At 38.9% G+C, this 24748-nt stretch overlaps 1 protein-coding gene across 1 annotated transcript in view; it reads right to left on the bottom strand.

Moving 5' to 3' along the window:
• Positions 1–13421: 13421 nt before the first annotated feature.
• PPM1L (protein phosphatase, Mg2+/Mn2+ dependent 1L) overlaps positions 13422–24748 on the bottom strand; it is a 337101-nt gene continuing 325774 nt past the window's right edge. The window contains exon 4 of the mRNA XM_004462293.5: positions 13422–23915. Coding sequence (XP_004462350.1) covers positions 23569–23915 — 347 coding nt within the window. The 3' untranslated portion in view covers positions 13422–23568. The remainder of the gene's footprint in view (positions 23916–24748) is intronic.

Raw genomic sequence — 24748 nt, 5'->3', positions numbered from 1 at the left:
CATATTTTCGTCTACAATTTTTGAAGAGTGTATCTGAAGCAGAGGGAGAAAAATGGAAATGTGTAATGAGCAAAGACTTCTGATGGATTTTAAAATAAACTTTAATAAAATGTACATATTTGAAGTATCCGTTTGATGAGATTTGACAAATGTTACCACCATATCCTCCAACTAAAGATTCCAGAAAGTTTCCCCTATCCTTTTGCAGTCAATCACCCCACTCTCTTCCTCTGCCCCAGGCAATGGCTGATCCTGTCCTGTTAACCACCGTCCATCACCCACCACTGGAGTCCCCGTGGTATACGGTCCTGTGCTTTGTACAATCTATTCGAAGTGTACACTCGGTGGCTCCCATTTCCATCACAGAGTTGTGCTGTCATCATCTCAGTCAATTTTAGAACATTTTTCTTACTCCAAAAGGAAAAATCCAATACCCCTTTATTCCTCCATTGTTGTCCCTTAATATTGAATAAACATCTTGCCCTTGCTGCAAAATATTACAATATTACTGTTCACTATGTCCATAAGATACATTATTTGTAATTTTCCCATTTATCACCATATTCTTAATACTTTAAAAAAGAGGAAAATTCTTTTATTTATACTATTAGCCACAATCTTAATCTACAATCAAAATCACTGTTATGTATACCCTAGATTATTCTCTAGTTTCCTTTCAACTGATATTTATTTCCATATACTACCCCTTTCAGCCACAATCACATTTACAAATCACCAGTGTTACTTATATTCATTATAATGTTACTCTCAACTCTATTCATTTCCACAGCTTTAAAATTAACCTTATTAACAATGCTACATACATTAACCATGATCTCCCATTCTCAACCCAACCTTCTATTTCCTAGTAACCTATACTCTAAAGTTTACCTCTGTGAGTTTACTCATTGTATTTAGTTTATATTAGTGAGACCATACAATATTTGCCCTTTTCTGTCAGGTTTATTTTACTCAACATAATATCCTCTAGGTTCATCCATAGTGTCACATTCATCTCAATTTCATTTTTTTCTTACAGCTGAATAGTATTCCATTGTACATTTCGTTTATCCACTCATCAGTTGATGGATACTTGCGTTGTTTCCATATTTTAGCAATTGTGAATAATGCTGCTGTGAACATCAGTGTGCAACTGTCAGTTCATGTCCTTGCTTTTAGTTCCTCTGAATCTATTCCTGGTAAAAGGTTTGCTGGATCATATGGCAGATCTATATTTGGTTTCTTGAGGAACCACCAAACTGTCTTCCACAAAGGCTGCATTATTCAACATTCCCACCAACAGTGAAGGAGTGTCCCTATTTCTTCACATCCTCTTCAGCACTTACAGTTTTTTGTTTTTGTAATAATGGCCATTCTGTAAGATGTGAAATTATATCTGTGTAATTTTAATCTGCATTTCCCTAATATCTAATGATGTTGAACACTTTTTCATGTGCATTTTGGCCATTTGCGTGTCCTCTTTAGAGAAATGTCTATTCAAGTCTTTGGCCCTTTTTTAAAATTGGATTGCTTGTCTTTTTTATCATGGAGTTGTATGATCTCTTTATATGACATAGATATCAAACCCTTATCAGATATGTAGTTTCCAAATATTTTCTCCCATTGAGTGGGCTGCCTTTTCACTTTCTTGACAAAGTCCTTTGAAGCGCAAAAGGGTTGAAGTTTGAGGAGGTCTCATCTATTTTTTCTTTCAATGCTCATGCTTTGTGTGTAAGGTTTGAGAAATCACAGCCTACAGAAGAGCTTGAAGATATTTTCCTACATCTCCTTCTAGGAATTTTATGGTTGTAGCTTGTATGTTTAGGTCTTTGATCCACTTTGAGTTAAATAAGTTGTGAGATAGGGATCCTGTCTTTCTTTGAATGTGGATATCCAGTTCTCCCATTTGTCAGATAGACTGTTCTAACCTAGTTTGGTGGGCTTAACAGCCTTGTCAAAAATTGCTTTGCCATAAATTTGAGGATGTATTTCTGGATACCCAATTCTATTCCATTGGTCAACATATCTATCTTTATGCCAGGAGCGTGCTGTTTTTACCACTATAGCTAAGTAATATGCTTTAAAGTCAGGAAGTGAGAGTCCTCCAACTTTGTTCTTCTATTTTAATATATTTCTGGTTATTCAGGACCACTTACCCTTCCAAATAAATTTGATAATTGATCTTTCCAATTCTGTAAAAAAGACTGTTGGAAGTGTCATTGAAATTGCGTTGAATCTGTAGATAATTCTGGATAGAATTGACAACTATATTTAGGCTTCAAATCCATGAACATGGAATGCCCTTCCATTTATTTACATCTTTGGTTTCTTTTAGCATGTTTTTTAGTTTTCCATATACGTTCTTTATGTCCTGGTTGGGTTTATTCCTAAATATTTTATTCTTTTAGTCTCTATTGAAAAAATGGATTTTTTCCCCTGACTTCTTCCTCAATGGTACATTAGTTATGTATAGAAATGCTACTGATTTTTGGGTGTTATGCTTATATCCTGACACTTTGCTGTACTTTTCTATTCTAGTAGATTTCTTGTAGATTTTTTGGAATTTTCTAGATATGTTAGGGTCATGTCAACAGCAAATAGTGAAAGTTTTACTTCTTCCTTTCCTATCTAGATCTTTTTATTTCTCTTTCTTGCCTAATTGCTCTAGCTAAAACTTCTAACACCATATTGAAAAACAGTGATTATAGTGGCTTTTGCCCATTTTTAAATTGGGTTACTTGTCTTTTTGTCATTGCGTTGCATGATCTCTTTTTTTAATGTGGATACCAAACGCTTATTGGATATGTGGTTTCCAAATATTTTACCCCACTGAGTAGGCTGTCCTTTTATTTTTAAAGTGTTTTGAGAAATGAAAGTGTTTAATTTTGAGAAGGTCCCATATATCTATTTTTTCTTTTGTTGCTTTTGCTCTGGGAGTAAAATTTAAGAAACTACTGTCTACCACAAGATCTTGAAGATGTTTTCCTACATTTTATTCTGGAGTTTTATAGTTGTAGCTTTTATATTTAGGTTCTTGATCCATTTTGGGTTAAATTTTATATAAGATGTGAGATAGGGGTCCTCTTTCTTTCTTTCTGTTGGATATGGATATCCAGTTCCCCCAGCACCAGTTATCAGACAGACTGTTCTGGCCCGGCTGGGTGGGCTTAACAGCCTTGTCAAAAATCACTTCACAAATAGTTGTGAGGATCTACTTCTGCGCTCTTGATTTGGTTCCATCTGTCAATCTATCTTTATGCAAGTACCATGCTGTTTTTACCACAGTAGCTAGGTAATATGCTTTAAAGTCAGGAAGTGAGAGTCCTTCAACTTCATTCTTTTTAAACACAGTTTTGGCTATTTGGGGCCCCTTACCCTTCCAAATAAATTTGATAATTGGCTTTTCCATTTCTGCAAAAAATGCTGTTGGGATTTTTATTGGGATTGCATTGTCTGTAAAGGAGTTTGGGTAGAATTGACATCTTAATGATATTTAGTCTTCTACTTCATCTCATTGTGATTTCTTCCCCCACCCCCTTAGATGGCTCCCTTGTCTGTCTGCTTGTTGTCTCTGCCCGCTGTGTCTGCTCATTGCCTCTGTTCATTGTGTCTGCTCGTTAATCAGCTCAACTTCTTTAAGAGGCACTGGGAACCAAACCTGGGACCTCTCATGTGAGAGGTGGGCACCCAACTGCTTGAGCCACATCTGCTCCCCCTCACTGTGGTTTTGATTTGCACTTCCTTGATGATTAATGATGTTGAGTAACTTTTCATGTGCTTATGGGACATTTGTATTTCTTCTTTGAAGAAATGTCTATTAAGATCCTTTGCTTATTTTTAAATTGGAATACTTATCTATTTATTATTGAATTGTAAGAGTTCTTTGTGTATTCTAGAAATAAACCCCTTATCAGATATATGACTTGCAAATATGTTCTCCCATAATGTGGGTTGTCTTTTTGCTTTCTTGATGGTGTCATTTGAAACACACAAGTTTTTATTTTGATAAAATTGCTTATGATTTGAGTGTCAGATCTAAGAATCCTTTGCCAAATCCAAAGTCATGAAGATTTTCCACTGTTTTCGTTTGAGAGTTTATAGGTTTTGTTCTTATAGTCAGGTTTTTTATTCATTTTCATTTAATTGTTGTATATGGTATGAAGTAAGAATCCAAATTCATTCTTTTGCATGCAGCTACCCAGTTGTCCCAGCACCATTTATTGAAAAGATTATCCTTTCCCCATTGAATGGTCTTGTTGAAAATCAATTGACTAGATACATGGGTTTATTTCTAGACTTTCAATTCTCTTCCACTGATCTATATGACTAGATACATGGGTTTATTTCTAGACTTTCAATTCTCTTCCACTGATCTATATGTCTATGCTTATGCCAGGACCACATACTATTGCTTTGTAGTAAGTTTTTAAATTGGAACATGTAAATATTCCTACTTTGTTCTTCTTTTTCAGGATTGTTTTATCTGTGCTGTGTCTCTTGCAGTTCCATATGAATTTAAGAATTAGCTTCCCAACTGGCACAGAGAAGTCAGTTGGGGTTATGCTAGGAATGGCATTAAATCTGTAGATTGTTAGGAGAGTATTCCCATCTTAACAGTATTAAATCTTTCAATCCATGAATATGATATATTTTCATTTATTTTTTTTTTATTTATTTCTCTCCCCTACTCCCCCCCCCCCCCCCCCATTGTCTGCTGGGTATTCTGTCTCTGCTTCCATTATCTGGCAGCACCAGGAATTTGTGTCTCTTTTTGTTGCATCATCTTGCTGCGTCAGCTCTCCACATATGCGGTGTGACTCCTGGGCAGGCTGCGCTTTTCTTGTGGGGGGGTGGCTCTCTTTGCCAGGGCGTACTCCTTGTGCATGGGGCTCCCCTATGCGGGGGACACCCCTGCTTGGCACAGCACTCTTTGCACACATCAGCACTGTGCGTAGGCCAGCTCGCCACACGGGCCAGGAGACCCTGGGTCTTAACCCTGGACTTCCTATGTGATAGGCAGATGCTCTATCTCTTGAGCCAAATCTGCTTCCCTGTTTCCATTTATTTAGACCTCTAATTTCTTTCAACAATGTTTCATAGTTTCTAGAGTGTAAGTGCATACTTAATTTTATAAGAAACTGCCAGAATGTTTCCAAACTTGTTGTGCTATTTTGTATTCCCACTATACACCCTCACCAACACTTAGTATTATCAGTCTTTCAAATTGTAGTAATTCTAATACTTGGGTAATAGTATTTCATTGTGCTTTTGATTTGCACTTCCTTAGCAATAATGATTTTGAGCATCTTTTCATGTGTTTATTGGGTGTATTAGCCAACGAAGTGCTGAAGCAAAGTATCAGAAATCTATGGCTTTTATAAAGGGTATATATTTGGGGTAGAATCTTACAGTTACAAGGCCCTAAAGAGTCCAACTGAAGGTACCGTATGAGGTACTTCCTCACCCAAAGTCTGTTGCCACGCGTTGAAGCAAGAGCGCAGGCTGTGTCTGCGAGGGTTCACCCCTCCTCTCTCTCTCAAGGTTCCGTGGGCCCAGCTTCTTCCGATCTCAGCTGTAAGCTGGAGGGCTCATTTCTTTCTGAGTTCTGCTGCTCTGTTCTCTTCACAAGATCAGCTGTAAGCTGTCAGGCGAATGGCCCAGCTCTCTTCCTGGGGCCGCAGGATCAAAGCTGACAAGTTCTCTCCTCTTCTGTGTTTATAGAACTCTCTCTATTCCTCTGTGTATATTCTCCTGTGTATCTACTTCTGTGTGAGAATCTGCTTTATCAGCCCACCAAGGGGGTGGGGATTCAACCCTGCGTGCCCTAATGATGTGGTCAAATCAAAACCCTAATCTAGATTTAATCAAGTAAACGTAAAGTCTTTGAATTTAAATAAATCAAAGGGTATCATGCCCAGAGGAACAGACCAGTTTATGAACATAATCAATATCTCTTTTTGGAATTCATAAATAATATCAAACTGCCACATTGACCATTTGTAAATCTTATTTATTGAAGTATCCAAGTCTTTTTGCTTATTGTTGCAGAGTAGTGCTTGTCTTCTTTTTATTGAATTAATATTCTTGATTCAAGTCCTTTGTCAGATATATGTATTATAAATATTTTCTCCTAGTCAATGGCTTGCCTTTTAAAAATTTTCTTAATGATGTCTTTTGAAGAGTAGGTTTTAATTTTTTAAAAAGAATTTGTTTTTCCCCACCCTGCTGCTTTTGCTGTCTGTGTCCATTTGCTGTGTGATCTTCTGTATCTATTTCTCTTTTTGCTTTCTCTTCTCATCTTCTTCTCTAGGGTTCACCAGGATTCGATCCTGGAGACCTCTGACGTGGAGAGAGGTTCCCTGTCAGCTGCACCACCTCAGTTCCTGGTCTCTGCTGTGCTTCACCTTGACTCTCCCTTTGTCTCTCTTTTTATTGGTCATCATCTTGCTGTGTGACTTACTTGCGTGGGCACTCAGCTCGCCACATGGGCACTTGGCTCACCACACAGGCACTGGCTTACCACGCGGGCACTCAGCTTGCCGCATGGGCACTGGCTTGCCGTGTGGGCACTCACATGGGCACTCAGCTCACCCCACAGGCACGGGCTCGCCGCACAGTCATGCTTTCTCTTCTTTTTCACCAGGAGGCCCCAGGGATCAAAACTGGGTCCCCCCATATGGTAGGAGGAGTCCTTATCACTTAGCCACAGCCGCTTCCCAAGGTTTTATTTTTTGTGAAATCTAGTTTTTCAGCTGTTAAATATCACATAACAGGTTAGCTTAAACAATGGGAATATATTGGCTTGCAGTTTTGAGGCTAGAAGTGCAAACCTGTGGCATCAGCAAAAGGCAATGCTTTCTCCCTAAGACCGTGACACTCTGGGACTGACTGCTATCCTTGGTTTGTGACTTCCTTATCACATGGCAATGTACATCACAGCATCTTCTCCTTTTACTTCCAGGTTCCGTTGACTTCCAGCTTCTGGCTGCTCCTATGTCTCCTCTCTCCATCTGCATTTTTAAAAAAAAATTCTGCTCCCCCCCCCCCTTGGGCTTGTTTGCCATCTGCTCTCTGTGTCCATTTGCTGTGTGTTCTTCTGTGTGTCTGTATTTATTTTATTTTATTTTATCCCCCCCTGCCCCGTGGCTTGCTTGTTGTCTGCTCTCTGTGTTAATTTGCTGTGCGCTCTTCTGTGTTTTTACTTGTCTCCCTTTTTGTGTGTGCGTGCTGCCTTTCTGAGACTGCTCTCCGTGGCACTTGCAGGCCAGCCTGCCTTCACAAGCACAGGACATGACCCCAGGGCCTCCCGTATGGCAGACAGGAGCCCAGTGGATTGAGCCGCAGCCGTTTCCCTCTCCATCTGCTTTTATCCTGCTGATAAAGACTCCAGTGGTCTGGCTTACAGCCCACCCTGAGGCAGTTGGGCCACACCTTAACTGAAGTAACGTCTTAAGGAGATCTGATTTACGATGGGTCACACCCACGGGACCAGGGGTGGAGACCTGAACATGCCTCTTGAGGGGACACAATTCAATCCCCAATGTAATTAATTTTTTTCTTTTCTTGTTTCTGTTTTCTGTTTCTTGTCTAAGAAATCTTCACCTTCTCCAAAGTTACAAAGATTTTCTCCTATATTACTCCTATGTTTATTAATAGTTTATTTTTTTAAGTTTTTTTCCCTTTATTAAAAAAAAACTTTAGATTACATAAATGTTACATTGAAAATATAATGGATTCCCATATACCTTATACCCCTTTCCCTCATTAACAACATCTTTCATTCATGTGATACATTTGTTACCACTGATGAACACATTTTGAAGCGATAATTTCATTTTTACATTAGCTCTTAGAGCTGGAAAGTCCTTTGGCAAAGAGCTAAGGAGTCAGGAATTAAACAAGTTTTGGATTTGATATATCTAGCTCTGAGAGAAGGTCTAGCATTAGCTTTGGTGCCCTATAAGTATGATTTCAAATTCTAACTCCACCTCTTACTAGCTGGGTTACCCTTCTCCTCTTTGAGCCTCATTTTCCTTACAAATGGCAGGAGGGTAATAAGAGTGCCGGCCTGGCCTCAGTGCTCTCCTGAGGATTCACTGACGTGTGGATATCAAGACGTCAGCAGGCAGTAGGTGCAGTGGAGGGCACGATGTGGTGGATACTGCTGCTGCCCTCAGGGCCAGAGTCCAGAAATGCTACCAGCAGTCAGGAAGTCAGAGAAGTCGGGAGTGGATAGCATATTCCAAGCAGAGGAGCATGGAAAAAAATGAATTAGCTGTCCATGAATTGATTTTTTTCTGAACTTTCTCTTCTGATCCATTGGTTTTTAGGTCTATCCATCAGGGCTATACTGTCTGGATTACATTGGCTTACATATACGTTGAAATCAGGCAGTATAAGTTCTCCAAGTTTGTTCTTTTGCAAAATTGTTTTGGGTGCTATAGGTCCTTCACCTTTCCATAAACATTTTGGAAACAGTTTGTCAATTTCTTTTATAAAAGAGACTTCGGAGCTTTTGATTTGGACACTATTAAACTTAAAGATTGGGGAGAAAAGGTATTTTAACAATATTAAATCTTCCAATTTATGAACCTAGTCTCTCTCTGTATTAGTCAGGGTTCTCTAGGAAAACAGAATGGACAGGAGATATCTGTAAACAGTATGAGCTTTTTTTTTTTTTCCCTTCTCCCAGTTGTTTTATTTTGCTTTTACATGTACTTTTTTTTAAATTCATTTTTAAAAAAATATTACATTCAAAAAATATGAAGTCCCATTCAATCCCACCGCCCCCACCCCTCACTCCCCCCACAGCAACATTCTCTTCCATCATCATGACACATCCATTGCATTTGGTAAGTACATCTCTGGGCATCGCTGCACCTCATAGTCAATGGTCCACATCATAGCCCACACTCTCCCACGTTCCATCCAGTGGGCCCTGGGGGGATCTACAATGTCCCGTAATTGTCCGTGAAGCACCACCCAGGACAACTCCAAGTCCCGAAATGCCTCCACATCTCATCTCTTCCTCCCATTCCCCGCACCCAGCAGCCACCATGGCCACCCTTCCCACACCAATGCCACATTTTCTCTGTGGACCTTGGATTGGTTGTGTCCATTGGACTTCTATGTCAAGAGGAGGCTTAGTTTCCACATGGATACTGGATGCAATCCTCCTGCTTTCAGTTGTAGGCACTCTAGGCTCCATGGTGTGGTGGTTGACCTTCTTCAACTCCTTGTTAGCTGAGTGGGGTAAATCCAATAAATCAGAGTGTAGGAGCTGAAGTCTGTTAGTATGAGATTTTATAAAATTATCTTACATGGCTGTGGGGATGTACAAGTCTAAGTTCCACAGGGCAGGCTGCAAACCAGGGACTCCGATGAAGGTGCTTGATGAGCTCCCAGGAGATGCTCGCTGTCTGAAGTAGAGATTGGAATTCTCTCTCTGAAGGCTGAAATCACTTCCCCTTTTAAGGTCTTCAAGTGATTGGATGAAACCTCACTCGTTGACAGCAAGCTCCTCAGTTGGTTGTAGATATAACAAGCCTATGCAATCAACTCACTGATTAGTCTATGAAACACCCTGGTATTACAGTTAGCCCAGGGCTTGCTTGACTAAACAACTGGCCACCGTTACTTGGCTGAGTTGACACATTAGCCCAACCATTTCTCTCTCTCCGTCTCTGTCTCCCTGTCTCTAAATCTATAATTTCTCTTAGCAATGTTCTGAAGTTTTCAATGTGGAGGTCTTTTGTTAGATTTATTCCTAAGTATTTTATATTTTTTGATACTATTGTAAACAGCATTTCTTATTGTGGTATAACATACAAGAAAATGCAAAGAACTCAAGTATCCAGTTCACTGAGTTTGAACAGTTCTATACATTCACATAACCACCACCTAAGACAAAATAGAGAACATTTCCATCACCCCAGAAAGTTTCCTCATGCCACTTTCCAATCAATCCCTGCCCCATTCCCACCTCTCTCAGAGCAAACACTTTGATTTCTATCACTGATAGATTCAGTTTTGCCAATTTAGGATTTCATGCATTATTTTGAGTCTTGCTTCTTTCACCTAACATAATGTATTTGAGATTAATCCATGTTGTTTTGTGCACCTGAAGGTTCTTTTTATTGCTTGTATTCCATTATATGAACAAACAACAGTTGGTTTTTACCTTTGGGGTCAATTTAAGTGTGGGGCTATCATGAATAAGACTGCCATGAAAATCCTTACACAAGTCTTATGGATTTATGTTTCCATTTCTCTTATTTAAATTCCTAAGAATGGAATTTCTGGACCATAGGGTAGATGAATGTTTTTTATTAGAAAATGACACAGTTTTTCAAAGTGTTCATGCTATTGTACATTCCTACAAATTTTTTTTCTTTTCTAAGGGCTCACGCTTTTTGTGCCCCGTCCAAGAAATGTTTGCCAAACCCAAGATCAGGAATATTTTCTATTATGTTTTCTTGTAGAGGATTTATGGTTTTGGGTTTTACATTCGAGTTTACTACCCAATTCAAATTCAAATATTTTTCAGAATGGGAAAGTGTTTGAAGTTCATTTTTTTCCATGCAAATATCCACTTACCCAAGCAGGAATTTTTAAAATGACATTTCTTTCCCCATTGGGGAATGTTCAGTTCATTTATATAAAGTCATTATTGATGTGGTTGAGTTTAAGTGTCACATCCTGTTATTTGCTTTCTCTTTTTATATTTGAGGCTCCTTTTTGGGTTAAAGATTATCCTTTAGTATTCCATTTACATTCCTCTATTGCTTTCTTAGTTATATCTCTTTTTACTATTTTTCTCATTGGTTGCTCTAGAGCAGCGGTTCTCAGTCTTGGCACTATGGACACATTGTGGTGTGCTGTCTTTGTATTTAGCATCCTTGGGGTTTGCTGATCTTTCTTGATCTGTATGTTAAAGTTTTCATCCAACTTGAGAAATTAATGGCTATTATTTCTTCAAATATCTTTTTCTGCCTCATTCTTGCCCCCCCCCCCCTTTATGGCATTTCAATAACAGGTATCTTATACCATTTTATACCAGCCTACATGTCTCCAGGTTTGTTAATTTTTCTTCATTCTTTTTTGCCTGTCTTTTCTGCAGGTTGTGTGGGTAATCATACTGATCAAGCTCACTGACTTTTTATCATCTCCAAGTTGCTGTTAAGCCCAAGCGATGAATTTTTCATTTCAGTTATTTACTTTTCTGTTCTGGAATTTTAAATTTTCATTTTCCATTTTTCTGCTGAGACTTCCTATTTGCTGACCACAGTTGCCTTTAATTCTTTGGACATATGTATTATAGCCGCTTTAAAGTCTTTGCTAAGTTCAACATCTGGTCTTCTCAATGTTCGTTATTAACGAATGCTGAATTTTCTTGACTATTAATTACAATTCCTGTTTCTCTGCACATCTGTTCATTTTTTTTTTTTAATTGTATACCGTAATGAACATTGTGAGTGATATGTTGTATGTGTTCTGGGATCTATTATTTTCCTCTGAAGAGTTTTGATTTTTGTTCTAGTAAATAGTTTGGTTATTAGATGATCATCTTAATTTTGCCCATGCTTATAAGCCCTTCTAACTTGTTGGAACTCTACTTCCCAACTGAATCCCTTGTGGATCTTGTCAGGGCTTAGTTTTAAGGTCAGTTAAGACAGCCCTGAAGAAGGTCTTGACCTAGACACTGCTGCTTACTCCTGGGGCACAGCCTTTCTGTCTCAGCCGATGTCTGGGTTGTTAACGTGCTCATGAGGTCTCTGTGCTCTGCTTGGGCCAGAACTGTCAACACCCCCAGTGACGCTCAACCTCTAGTGTTTCTATTCCACTCTCAACCCCACAGCAGCCACTTTCCGTTAAGCCTGTTAGTTTTGCCCTGCACACATGCAGTAAAGTCTCAGCTGGGGACTCACAAGGGATCTATGCATAGACTTAAGAAGCTCCCTCTTTGTACAAGTCTCTACAGATTCCAGCCACTTCATTTGCCCCAAATGGATTTCTGCATCCTCACTTCTGTCCAGCTTTCCTTGGACTCTGACTTGCTGTGCCACAATCAGAAAATTGTCATCACAGAAAGCTGGGATGGTCGTGGGCAAACTGTGATTTCCTCTTCTTTCAGGGATTGCTGCCTTGCACTGCTTGTGGTCCAAGGCCTGAGAACAGTTGCCTAATATATTTTGTCTGGTTGTATAGTTGTTTACAGTGGATGGCTTAGTCTAATACCATTTAGTCCCTCATGACTAGGAGTCCCTATAGACTCCTTGGTAGTTTTGAGTCTTTGTTATGAGTTGCCCTTGAATTCCATGAGGCACCACTAATCCTAAAGGCCCCTTTCAGGGTCTGCCGCTGTCACCTCAAAACAACAACGACAACAACAAACAGGTAAATCATCACTGCTATCCATCTAAAATTGAGCAGTGGTAGGGAGGGAGAGAATAAACACAACCCACTGTTTTATGTGAAGGTGGAGGGTGTGTGGCTCTTGATTTCTGTTTCTTTGGGTGTGAGGCTAGTGTTGGAGAAGTGCATAATCTGATGGCAAATATCCATCCTGAAATCTGCAGTCATACCCGTGATTTCTGTGGTAGAAATTTTCCACTCAGAGAAAAGACTGGAAGCCCAGAATTTGGTAACACATTTTCTACCATGGCTATCAAATTTTATTTATAATAAAAAGGAGAAAAATAATCCAAGTCTACATTTTTTCTGCTCTGTTATACCCAATTCCAAATTCGGCAATCTGGTGACTGATTTTTATTGTTCCTGGTGAAGGTCCCAGGCCTGTTCATGTGTTTGAACATTTTGACTTAGAATGCCTAGTATTACATGTGTGTATATGTGTGTGTACAGATTGGAGGCCGACTGGAATATATATATGTATCTCTCCAAATTCCCCAGTTCTTTCCTGCATCATGTGAAAACCTTTCCAGATGGATGTTCTTTCTGAACACTTTTCCCGGAGGTGTGCTATGACGTGTTGGAGTCAGCACGTACGTGAGCTAACAGGAGCCTTATCACCTATACTGGTTATACCACGTAAATTTTGCTGTGGTATAAAGCTGGCTAAAGAAGGTGTTATATTAACAAAAAGCATTTTTTTGTTGCATACATTTATATATATATATATATATATATATATATATATTTTAAATTATGTTGTTTCAAACCAGAGCCAGGCTTATTCCTGTTCCAAATAAAAGCATTTAATGTCTCAATATCTCAAAGCTCATATTTCTGTTATGCTTTGGTCTTGTCCCCTGCCCATGAGCTGGTTCTGCACTTTCCATGTGGAATCCCAACTTAACAGCTAACACAATTCAAAAGCATGGAGAAACTGTAAAATTCCAGAATAGACCTTATAATGGAAAATGAGTTCAACCAAAAGAAAATAGCAGCAGTCCCATATGTAAAGTCCAATAACTTTAATGTGTTTATTTTGCATTAATCTTGTCATCAAGGGTGAATTTTCGGCTGTTCATTTTGTATACAACAACACAGAATCAATGATTGCATGAAAACACATTAGTCTCTACAAAGCTAATCTACCCCTAGCACACATGAAAGGGACCTGAAGGACACACCATGCATCTCGAGTGACCGTGCACTGCCACTTTCTCTGAACTCTACTACAGTTAATGCTACGACAAATTGACATTTTAACTTTGTTGCAAATGTCTCTTAGAGACAAATATAGAACAGTAGATATAAAAATCTCTGAGGAGTACCAAAAGTAATGAGATTTTGCCAAGTTTTCTTGTGTTTATTTATCATGGATAGTTTTAAGCACTAATTTGCCCAAAAGCCTGATTGATTGGAGCAGAGCCATCTTGACCTATGATTTAATTATTAAAAAACATTAGAAGATTCCTAAAAGAAAGCATTGTCTAATAAGTTATGGATCTTAGTATCTTTTTAAAAAACAAACAACTTCGGATTTTTTAAAATGAGAAGAAAATGCAGATGGAAAAAATTTTGTGAGGTTGAAATTGGTATAAATAAAAGCTTCCACAAAGTCACTATTTCAAGATTCAGAAGAATAAGATTTCAGAACTTTTGAGACCTGAAACTATTCGTAACAAATGGTATGCAATTATGTCTTTTTCCCTTCCTCCTTATTCCCCTCCCCACCCATATCCTCCCTGTTTTCCTTCCTTAATAACAGGGCTCCACATGTGGTTTTAATCTTGCCAAATCAGAAATTAGCTTAAGGATTTGAGTTTCCTTTTATATGTTCTCATGATTAAAAACAACAACAAAACTCACTTTGATTATAATGAGATACTAATTCAGTACATTACTAATGTAATTTAGCAATAGCAAATATTACTTGGATTAAAAAGCCATTGGCATAAACAGGAAGAGATGTTTGGGCAAGATGACCAGGCAGATAAAGAATTTAGAAAGAAACGGTAGTTCCTGTGGTTAACAATAAAAGTCTGGTATTTAGTTTTGTTTTGCCATACAGAAAACAGATCTTGCTATTTTTGTTCAAAATTCAAAACTTAAATTCCATGCCTAGTCACTGAAATGTGTAAAGTAACTATGGATACCAAATTTATGATTAAAAAAACCTGGTGTTTAGTCTACTGTTCATATATGAAATCAAGAAATACTTCGCGTTCCTGTTAATTTTCTATACATTGGGGTAACCAACTTACATACTGATGATAAACCCTCTCAGTTCTGGGTTCTCTTTTAGGACATGGTATTATTACACTATAATCTCTTGGGAACAAAAATAGGCCGTGGAGAGACATTCTAATCTTCCCTCTTCTATTTTTCTGGGATTCTCTCCTTTCTCTAGAAGGATCCTGAAGCAAGACATTCTGGCTTTGACCATACAGCTGCTGGGCCCCTAAGGTTGCTGTCCCTTTGGGCAGAGGCTGCCAGTGGTACCCTGCTCTCCTCCACAGAGGCTCCTTGTCTCCCCACCACTTCCATCCTTGGCAAACGAGTGACCTAGTAAGAAGGAGTGTTTATCTGATGCGGTTCACTTGGTATGGGCAAAATATTCCCCATCTCTTACCATTAACCCTCCATTTATGTAATTTTGCCCTGTCCTCATAAATCTAAATCCACTGGAGGAAATAATGAAATATGACCGTTTTCACCCCATTCAGCCAATACCGAGCTCTGTGACATCTGTTTGGCCTCCACTGGACTGCGCGTGTCAAGATGGCAGGGATGGTGCCTGCTTGTCACCAGAAACACTGGGCTTAAGCAGTTAGTGCCTGGCACATGGTAAATGCTCAGAAAAATTTCTTTTTAATAAATGAGAGAATAAAATATATAAGAAGACTCACAGCAAAAAAAGTGACTTTTCCAATTAAATTTGTTCCTGGGTAGGCTCAATCTGTTATAAAGGCATTCATGCTTACATAAAAAAAACAAACCCTTTGAGGGCTAAAGAGACCCATGGGAGTTATGGTCATGGCCGATGGGGTTAACTACCAGGGCAGATGGCCCCTCTTTGGAAATGGTGTTTATGTGTGATGAATCTGGACTCAGATGGGATCTCCCTTCATAAGACTTTCATGCTAATGTGCTGGAGGTGCAGTTAATGTTGGGGTTTAAGATATATTTAGGGGATTTGAATCTCTGGACTGACAATGTGATAGCCAGATCCTGAGCCTCAACAGACTCCAGCACCTACAATCTGATTTATTGGACTTACCACACTCAGCTAAGATGGAGGTGAAGAAGGACAACCACCACACCATGGAGCCTAGAGTGATTACAACTGAAAATGGGAGGATTGCATCCAGCATCCAGGTGGAATCTGAGCCTCCTCTTGACATAAAGGTGCAATGGACACAACCAATCCAGTGTCCACATAGAAGAGGTGGCATTGGATTGGGAAAAGTGGACATAATGGACAAAGGGTATGGGGAAAGGCAGGAAGAGATGAGAGGTGGAGGCGTCTTCGGGACATGGAGCTGCCCTGGATGGTGCTTCAGAGGTAATCACCGGACATTGTAAATCCTCACAGGGCCTACATGATGGAATAGAGGAGAGTATGGGCCATGATGTGAACCAATGTATATGAGGTGCAGAGGTGCCCAAAGATGTACTTACCAAATCCAATGGATGTGTCATGATGATGGGAACGAGTGTTGTTGGGGGGGGGGGAGGGGGGGGGTGGGGGGGTGGGGTTGAATGGGACCTCACATATATATTTTTAATGTAATATTATTACAAAGTCAATAAAAAATAAAAAAATTAAAAAAAAAAAAAAAAAACAAAACATACTATACGGAATAATGTATATGGATGTAGTTCACATTGGAGTGTTTTGGAATTGTTTAATTACTATGTTCCAGGCTTATCTGGAAAAGAGAATCAGTATTTTTCTGAACTTACTAAATTTTCTTTGTTTTTATTTTTTTTCTTTGGTTGCCCATGGGAATGTTGAGTCATTGCTAAATAGATTTCATCTCCATCACCTGAACTGAAATTGTGTTATAAATCACACCATTTGCTTTCCTAATGAAGAAAAAACTGAAAGAAATGATTTTAGTGTTTCAATGTAAAAAGCTGTTTCACATAAATTAAAAAGGGCAAACTGCTTTCTAGAAAAGAAGCAAACCTTAAGGGTTTTTTCCGTTTTTGTATTTATCATCCCATTTTCTGGATATGTACCTAAGGTAAAAGGATAATCAAGATAAAAATACATACATAAAGACTCTTAAAGACTGTTTGATTATAGTCTTCAAGCCTAAATAGAGTGTTCTTGCTTAATGACCCATGATTCTAGCCTTTCTCCATCTACCAAGGTTTACGCCTTTTCATTATTCCAATAGGGAGTCACCATTTCTGCCTAAATATATTAAGACAGATGGGAATTTAAAACCTACACAAAAGACATTATTCTCTTGGCTTATAGATGCCTAATACATCATTTTTATAGGATTAGGTTGTTTTTTTCTTTTTTAATTACATGAGCAAACATGACCCTTTGCATTATATGGACTAGAAAACTCTGTTAGAAGCAAGAACATTAAATCACTGTGCAGCTTGTTTTTGTGAAATTACTTCTTCATTTTTAAATTGAGCGCTCCCTGGTTTTCATATTGGCAATTGGAAAATTATTAATACAAGTATGTTAAAACTCACTGTCACTTTTAGCTGTGACTATGTTTTATCTGACTTTGGTTGGACACTAAAATGGAAGGTCTATAATTCTGTCTAAATTATTATCTTAAAACAAATTTAAAGATGTAAAGATTCTAAGAATTTAGGGTAAAGTCACAGTCAAGATTTGGAAAGTGAACAAAAGAATTTAGGGCAGTCAAAGCAGTTTAAGACAGCAATAGATAAGGCCACATCTATCCATTTGCATTGAGAAAAACTGAATACGGAATATAATTTTAGTTCACAAATAACTGTTACATTTTCTAAATTCAGTGTTATCTCAGCACAAATATGAGAGCATGAGTCATGAAAAATGCCCCCTTAATTTAAAATATTTTATATATTATTCTCTTTTGATTTTACCTTTTATATTTTCTTAAAATGTTTTTCTTTATATTCAAATTTAGACCACACTGGAAATTAATTTTTCAGTATTATTTCATCGTAAGTGCTCCAAACTATTTTTCTTAAATGTGATTCCACCTGTGCCATCACTCCTATAAAGAAAGCTTTAAATTCCATCTTCATTAATACATAAGCAAAGCATTAGCCAACACTTTAAAAGGGAAGCCTGTCATCTGAGTAAGTGAAAAGTGGGAACAGCAGCCCTTGATCTATGTGCTGCTTTTGACTGGTCCATTTAATTGCTTTAAATATAACCTATGTATGGTAAGAGTTTGACAATCCAAAATTTGGCTAACTTACTTTTTATATTTTAATGTTTGGATCCTCTAAAGTTTTCTTTCCCAATTCCTTGACTCTTACTACTTACTAGCTTTGCTTCTGCATGAACACATTTTAAAGTATTAGTCAAAAAGAAATATTTTGAGATACTGCATGATACCACATTTAATTTCTGCATTGGCTCATGACAAAAGGTGATGAAACATTCCCTCTCCTACAGAGGCGAGTGACCCAGGCAGATGGTCCTGTACCCCTTAGTCCCGTTCCCCACAATCTGCCACCAGAACCATTCGCACTAATTTGCTTGTGCTCAGCGCTAGGGATGTTGGCTGTTGGAGGTTTTGAGATTAATTGGGATTAGGCAAATGTCAGATGGGATTCTGATGTAAATAATGCCAGATTACAGACTTCTGTAAATATAATCTATACCTTTGCTGCATGCTGGCTTGTTGGAATTTTGAATTATGAAAATGCCTTATGGTGATTTGGCAAAATGAACGGTTTCTGCATGTTCTCCTCAAAGTCCTTAACTTGGATTTAATAAAGTGATTGTACATAGGATGGTATGGCTGTTACTGAACACATAAAACACATCATGGTTAAACAGTTTGCAGCTTAACAGTGGTAAAAAAAATAATGGACAAAGCATTAACATTACTAAGAATGTACAAAAAATTTACATATGAGAAAAATGTTTAAATACACATTAATGGAAGTCTCATGGTATAAATTGACCCTTACCCTTCAAACTCTGCCATGTTGACTACGCAAAATTTTACTTTTTTAAAAACTCATGAATAAAGAGGTATATTCTTAAATATTAGAATTTTAAATTAATGGCTTTACTTTAAATTCATTGTGTACCAAGTTTTCAACTTAGATTTGTTCCATCCATCATTTTGAGATTACCTCTCATATCTTCTCAAATACATTACCCAGGTGGAGAGTGCCAATTATAGAGCTATAGTCAAACTTTACATTTTAGGCAAGAGATAACTTGCTAAGCTTAACTATATATATAAAATGTGAAAGGTCGGATGGCATGGGAAAGGAATTTTAGAAAGTATAAGCTCTAATTGAGAGAACAACAGAGCAGAGAGAGTAAATAAGTGCTAATACTTTATATTTCCATTATAATAAAATGGAGAATTTAAAAAATTTGTTAAAATTTTAAAAACCAACTGTGCCTTTTCTTTCTCTATTAAAAATTGTTTTACACTACCATGCAGTGATGAAATTTAGAAATATTTTGATTCAATCCTGAAAGCAAAGATAACTGCAAAAAAGCAACTGAACACTCTTGGAATGAATTTGAGAAATGCCTAGCTATGGCAAGAGGGAGATGATGTTTAAAGGTTCAAATATGATATTGGCTTCTGCTATTTTACATAAGCTTTCATTCTCAATGTGAGGTTGCTACTGGTCATAGTAAATCTTACTATTTCTTAACACTGCTTTTATTAATAAGCCTGTTTCTTATGTAAAAGGACTGGTGCTTCTAAATTGGAAATTGTACTACTACTCCTACCAGTCATGGTGAATGAAATAACAGCAATATTTGATATACCAGAATTTCCCAAAGTGGGTTCTATGGAACAACATAGTAATTCCTTGGAATGTTAATAGATATTACTCGAAGAAGGATTCCATGATCAAATTAATTGAGGAAACACTGGGCTAACTTAGGTTACATATGCGGTGTGATCTCCCACCCTTGCCCCCATAGTACATTTAATTGGGAGATTTGATGTGCTTATATGCACTTATTTTCCAAGATAGTATGTTTCCCAAACTCATTTGGCCCCAGAACCCTATATACCTGGAGGGGCATCTTTGGAACTTGGGTTCTGTGAAACACATTTTGGGGAGCACTGGATTCTATTACTTCTAGACATCTAGATATCAATGATTTAAACCACAGGTAATTAAACAGGCCCCAGTGTGGTATCTATCAGTTATGTCATTTCTCCAGAGCTAAGTCAAGGAATGCTGGTGTGGTGTGCTAAGGCAATTTGGGGAAGGGGTAGGGAATATTAAGGATAGGCTAATATTAAGGACAGTCTGATCATGGGTCAAAATGAGAAAAAAAATATTTCTGAAATCATCAGAAAATAAAGTCTTGTATTTCTATACCTTCAAATATATAATGAAATGTTGCCCTTTCTAAACCTAAACCTTCTGAATTAATAGTTGTAAGAGAGTTAGGAGATCTGTAAACTATTCAGGGGGAAAACATCAGAAAAACCAAGGTATATCTGGCAAAGGAAAAAGGGATCACTTTCTTTTTTAATCCCTTATGCACTACAAGATACCCCAGTGATCCATTCCGATAATGAAATCAATTTACTGGAATCACTTCAGATTGAACTGAAATGTCATCACTCTCATTCAAATTCAATCCTGTTTGCCATTTGCACAAAATATATGTGGGTTGAACCAAGGTCTTACACTTAAAACTAGGTACTTGTATTAAATAAGACATATTGTAAATTATCTAGCTTGTATATGCCTCTTCACAATACTCCCTGTAATACTCTTACTACATATACAAGATTCAAGATGCCCAACCTTTAATCCACATCAAGGAACAGAATGTAGCCACTGGTTACCATGACTGTATACGTACTCCACACAGTCATGTATTAGAACAGTGACCTTAAAAGCAAGTTTCTTGGGCAAGTTGGTCATATAAAATAAATGAAGGTTTTGGGGACTAGCTGTGGAGCTTTCTATATAAGTATTGTTTATTCTTTTGATTAAAGAATTGCAAATACAATGAATATTTTAAAAAATTTCCCTGCCCTAAACCCATTTTAAGAGTACAAACTGCCAGTGGAGCAGCAGATCAGTGCATTGCTGGGAACTGGGGGCTTGACATCTTTCTGGGGGCTCATAAACATGAGGTTGTTCCCAGCTTTGTTTGTAAAAGACTGTAAAATAATTCCCAAATTTGGCACCATGGGCACTATTGGCAAAGCGAACTGGGGCTAGGTAGTCCAAGCAGCCTCAGGTGACAACTCCAAAGCTTTGGCAGTGCTGTTTAGGGAAGCTTCAAATGCAAACTTCCCAAATCAATTTGCCTACTGGCTAGATTCAATCTTCCCTGTCCCTAGAGAGCTGAGAGCAGCCCTAGAGAGCCAGAGGGCACCCCAGGAGTGCTGTCGCAGACCTGCAGAGCTAGGAAAGGGTCAGGGAGAAGAACTCCAAGAGGACTCCAAGGAAGGGAACAAGGTGAACAAATGTGACTAGTAATCAAAATGCTACCATTTTGCAGAGAACTGTTATCTTTTAAAAATCTACATGCCAAAGGCTATGGAGGTGTGTGGGGGTGTGAAGAGGCAGAAAGAGACAATGGAAATACACATACTATTTGGTCAAAGTCAGACATGAATTATTATAATTCTACAAAGCAAAATTTAGAAGATGCCTTGTGGAGCTCAATTAAAGGGAAAGTTATACAACTCCTACACTCAGCACCATCTATTAAGAAATCTTGTAGGATAAACACTAATTTACTAATTTAGTAGCTTTTCTTTTCATTCTATACCAAAATACTACTATTTTTATTTTAGATAATTAAAATGATCAAGGAATTTAAAAGTGTCTTCCCTTTGTTATTCTTTTTTTGTGTTAGGTTAGGGTAAAAATGTGACTGTGTACTGTGAAAATGCTGAAACCACTTATTCATGAATTTAGATGGTGGGCTTTGGTAACTCTCCAGAGTCAGGACATCTTAAGTCTCCCAGCAAACTCAGGCCACCTGGCCTGACATGTCCCATCACTGATCACAACCAGCATTAATTCCCCACATGCTTCTCCCCACTCCCCACCCCAGTGCACGTATCCAAATGCCAGTGTCTCTCAAAAAGCAAATGTTTAATTCTAAAATGATAGCAGATATTTTGTACTTGAACATTCTATGGCTGAAAAAAAAACCAAGATTCTAATTCCAGTAATGGAAAATACATTAAGTAAACAAAACCTCTTGGGAAACTATTATTATTTTTCATTGCAGTCAAAGAAAGGTAAGTGCTTGGAGGAGTCCAGACAGACTGCAGTCTTCTGCAGCTCAAAGGAATCTTTTCATACCCCTGAGTTCTCTCCTGGAACCTGCTTCAGGAAAGCGCCACAACAAAAGAAGGGCAGGAGGAGGTGAGTGAAAGGGGACGGTGAGAAGCTATAATGACAGACGCCCACTTCTGATACCCTGCCATTTCAGATGCAAGGAGTGGGGATACAATGTGAATCTTGACTGGCTGTTTGAGCTGCCTCAGTCAGGCAAACAGGATGACCCAGCATTTTCTGTAAATTAACTTGTAAAATACTGAGGTTGGAGACAAGACGTTGGTGACAGGAAATGGAAGGCAGAAAGTCCAGTCCCCAAATAACTCTGGGCTATTGATCAATATGGTTTCACTTGAATTCCCAGCTGCTGGCTTGCCCCACTGCATGTGGGGCCCAGGTGTCCCTTTGCTGCCTCCCCTGCAGGCTGCGTGGGACAGGTTTGCATTTGCGTGGGGAAAGCTACCCAGTGTAACTCAAAACCAAATATTACAGAGAAGCACATCCCAGTTGTTTACCACCAAATTCCAAACCCTGGCTGGGAAATCTGCACCCAGCTTCAAAGAAACACTGACAGGCGGGTGGACATACTTCTAGGCTGCTGTTTCTCAAAACACTGTTTGAATAATACTTGAAGGCTAACTAGGATGGGGGAAAAAAACAAATGCACAAAAACTGGCAGTGGGAGCTCCATTCAGGGTGGTAACCTTACCAGCACATTCCTTTCTCTCCCAATGCAAACAGCAGACATTCCAAGGGGCACTGTGACTCATTCCGCATTGTTTCCCACTATTTATCCTTAAGGATGGAATCATGGTGGAGTACCACCATCGTGACTTGCTCTTTCGAACCTCCTCTAATATGGTTTATTAGTAACGTAAGAAGAAAAACTGTGGTGTCTGGGGTGAAGTTTACCAGCTGCCCACTACATCAGGTAAAGTGTAAGTAAAAGGTTACTAAGGTCATGCACAATTAGGATAAACTGTACAAAGGCTGGTCAGGTAGTACACAAAGTCTCTTTAACAAAAGGAACAAGCGGAAAGGTTATTTTCTGCTATGAAGGCAGCTGCCACCAATCTCCCATCCTCCCCACGTCCTGCAGTCTCCAAAGCAGCTGAGGAAAATAATACACCATTCCAAATCTGCATCTGGGAGCAGAATGCCTAGATGCAGGAGGATAAGAGAGTCATTCGCAGGACAAGCTCTAGCTCCCAGCAGAGAGGGGGCTGCTCATCAGCTGCTGACTCACAGGTACTGCTGAGGCCCGTGTCCTGCAGCTGTTGGGAGGCCTGCCCTGCCCACAACTCCAAGGAGAGGACACAAAGGCTGATGAGGAGGACCCCGAAAGCAGTTTAAAAAAGAATTTTAAAAGGAGAATACATGGCAAATATGCCGTTCATTCAGTATGTGTGAATCTATAGCTATCTATTTATATATTTTGAACATCGGGTGAAAAGATTGGAAAAAGAAGAAGAAACCATTTTCCAGCCTGTCAAATACATTGGCCAAGAGCACCCTCAAGTTCATCACTGATACAGACCTAAGACCACCAGGGAGGGGGAAATCCAAGTCTAGGATGGTTGATCCTAATTATAACTCCCACACTTCTCACTACATTAAAAGAGACCAGTGTGTTGAAAGTCCTTTAGTCTAAGACAGCTGACAGCCCCGAAGGGCTCACTGCTCTTCTGCTTTGGTGCTATTCCTGAACTTTACCACCATGACTGTTATATTGTCAGGGCAGCCTCTGTAAAATGACTGCAAAACTATGGTCTTGGCCCCAAAGTGAGGTTCATCCAAGCGCTCCTTGATGAATCGAACAGCTTCTTCATTGCTGAAAGCATCCCAGAGGCCATCTGATGCCAAGATCATGAACTCGGGCTGGAGCTTGTCCAGGTCAAAGGTCAGGATATCTGGGTCAGGGATGACCACGTTGAGATTTTTCAGGGGATAATCCCCCAGGGACCGAGACATGGCCAGGATCCCCTGGACTCTCCAGGAGCCATTAAAACTGATGAAACCACCTGAAAAGAGAGAATGAGCCCATTAGCTTGACTGGCTGACATCTCAACACCTGGTACAGCTGGGGACATGTTTCTTGGGCTGACCTACTGGACACGAGCTGGGGGCCATGAGTAGTTCCCCCTGCCATCGCTGCCAATGATACTGAGCAGCATTTTGACTGCATGGCTTGGGGTTTGACACTCTATCAGTAGATCCTAATGCTCTCATCTTAAGCATCTTGAAGGCCTTCAAGAATATATAAATAAGAAGACTGGGGGAGGGCCTCCGTTCTAATTTAACAACACCTTGGCAGCTCAGTGACTGACAGTGACCCTAAGGAGCATGAGGAGAGTGGTGAAAGAATGCTAAATTCTCTGGGTAGGCACCAGAGAATACACTGAAAGACATCATTTAGCCTGAGGCCATTGTTTGGTATGCCCATATAGATCTCAAAACAACCCCCTAAAGAATGTCAGAATTAAAGAAAAGCACATTTTGGTACAATGTTTAAAGGCTCAGGCTCTGGGATTACACTGCTTGGACTTGATTCCTCATTCTGTCATTTCTAGCTACGCATGACCTTGGATAAGAAACTCTCTCTCTGATCCTTAGTTTTCCTGGCTGCAAAATGGGTACAAATGAGTCCCCAATTCATTGGGTTGTTGTGAGAAATAAAGGAGCTATGCCATCTAAGTCACTTAGTACAGTGTTTAAACATAATATGCACTCAGTAAAATTACCTATTATTATTATGTCTTTAAGGGAGATGGAACTTTGTTCATTAACATACCATTCATCAGATATTTATTAAAGAGCTACTCCATGCAAGGTGGTTTGCAGGATATGAAGTTAT

This window comes from Dasypus novemcinctus, chromosome 4 (assembly GCF_030445035.2).
Source record: "Dasypus novemcinctus isolate mDasNov1 chromosome 4, mDasNov1.1.hap2, whole genome shotgun sequence".
Taxonomy (NCBI): Eukaryota; Metazoa; Chordata; class Mammalia; order Cingulata; family Dasypodidae; genus Dasypus; species Dasypus novemcinctus.
This window is presented reverse-complemented; position numbering and strand designations above follow the sequence as displayed.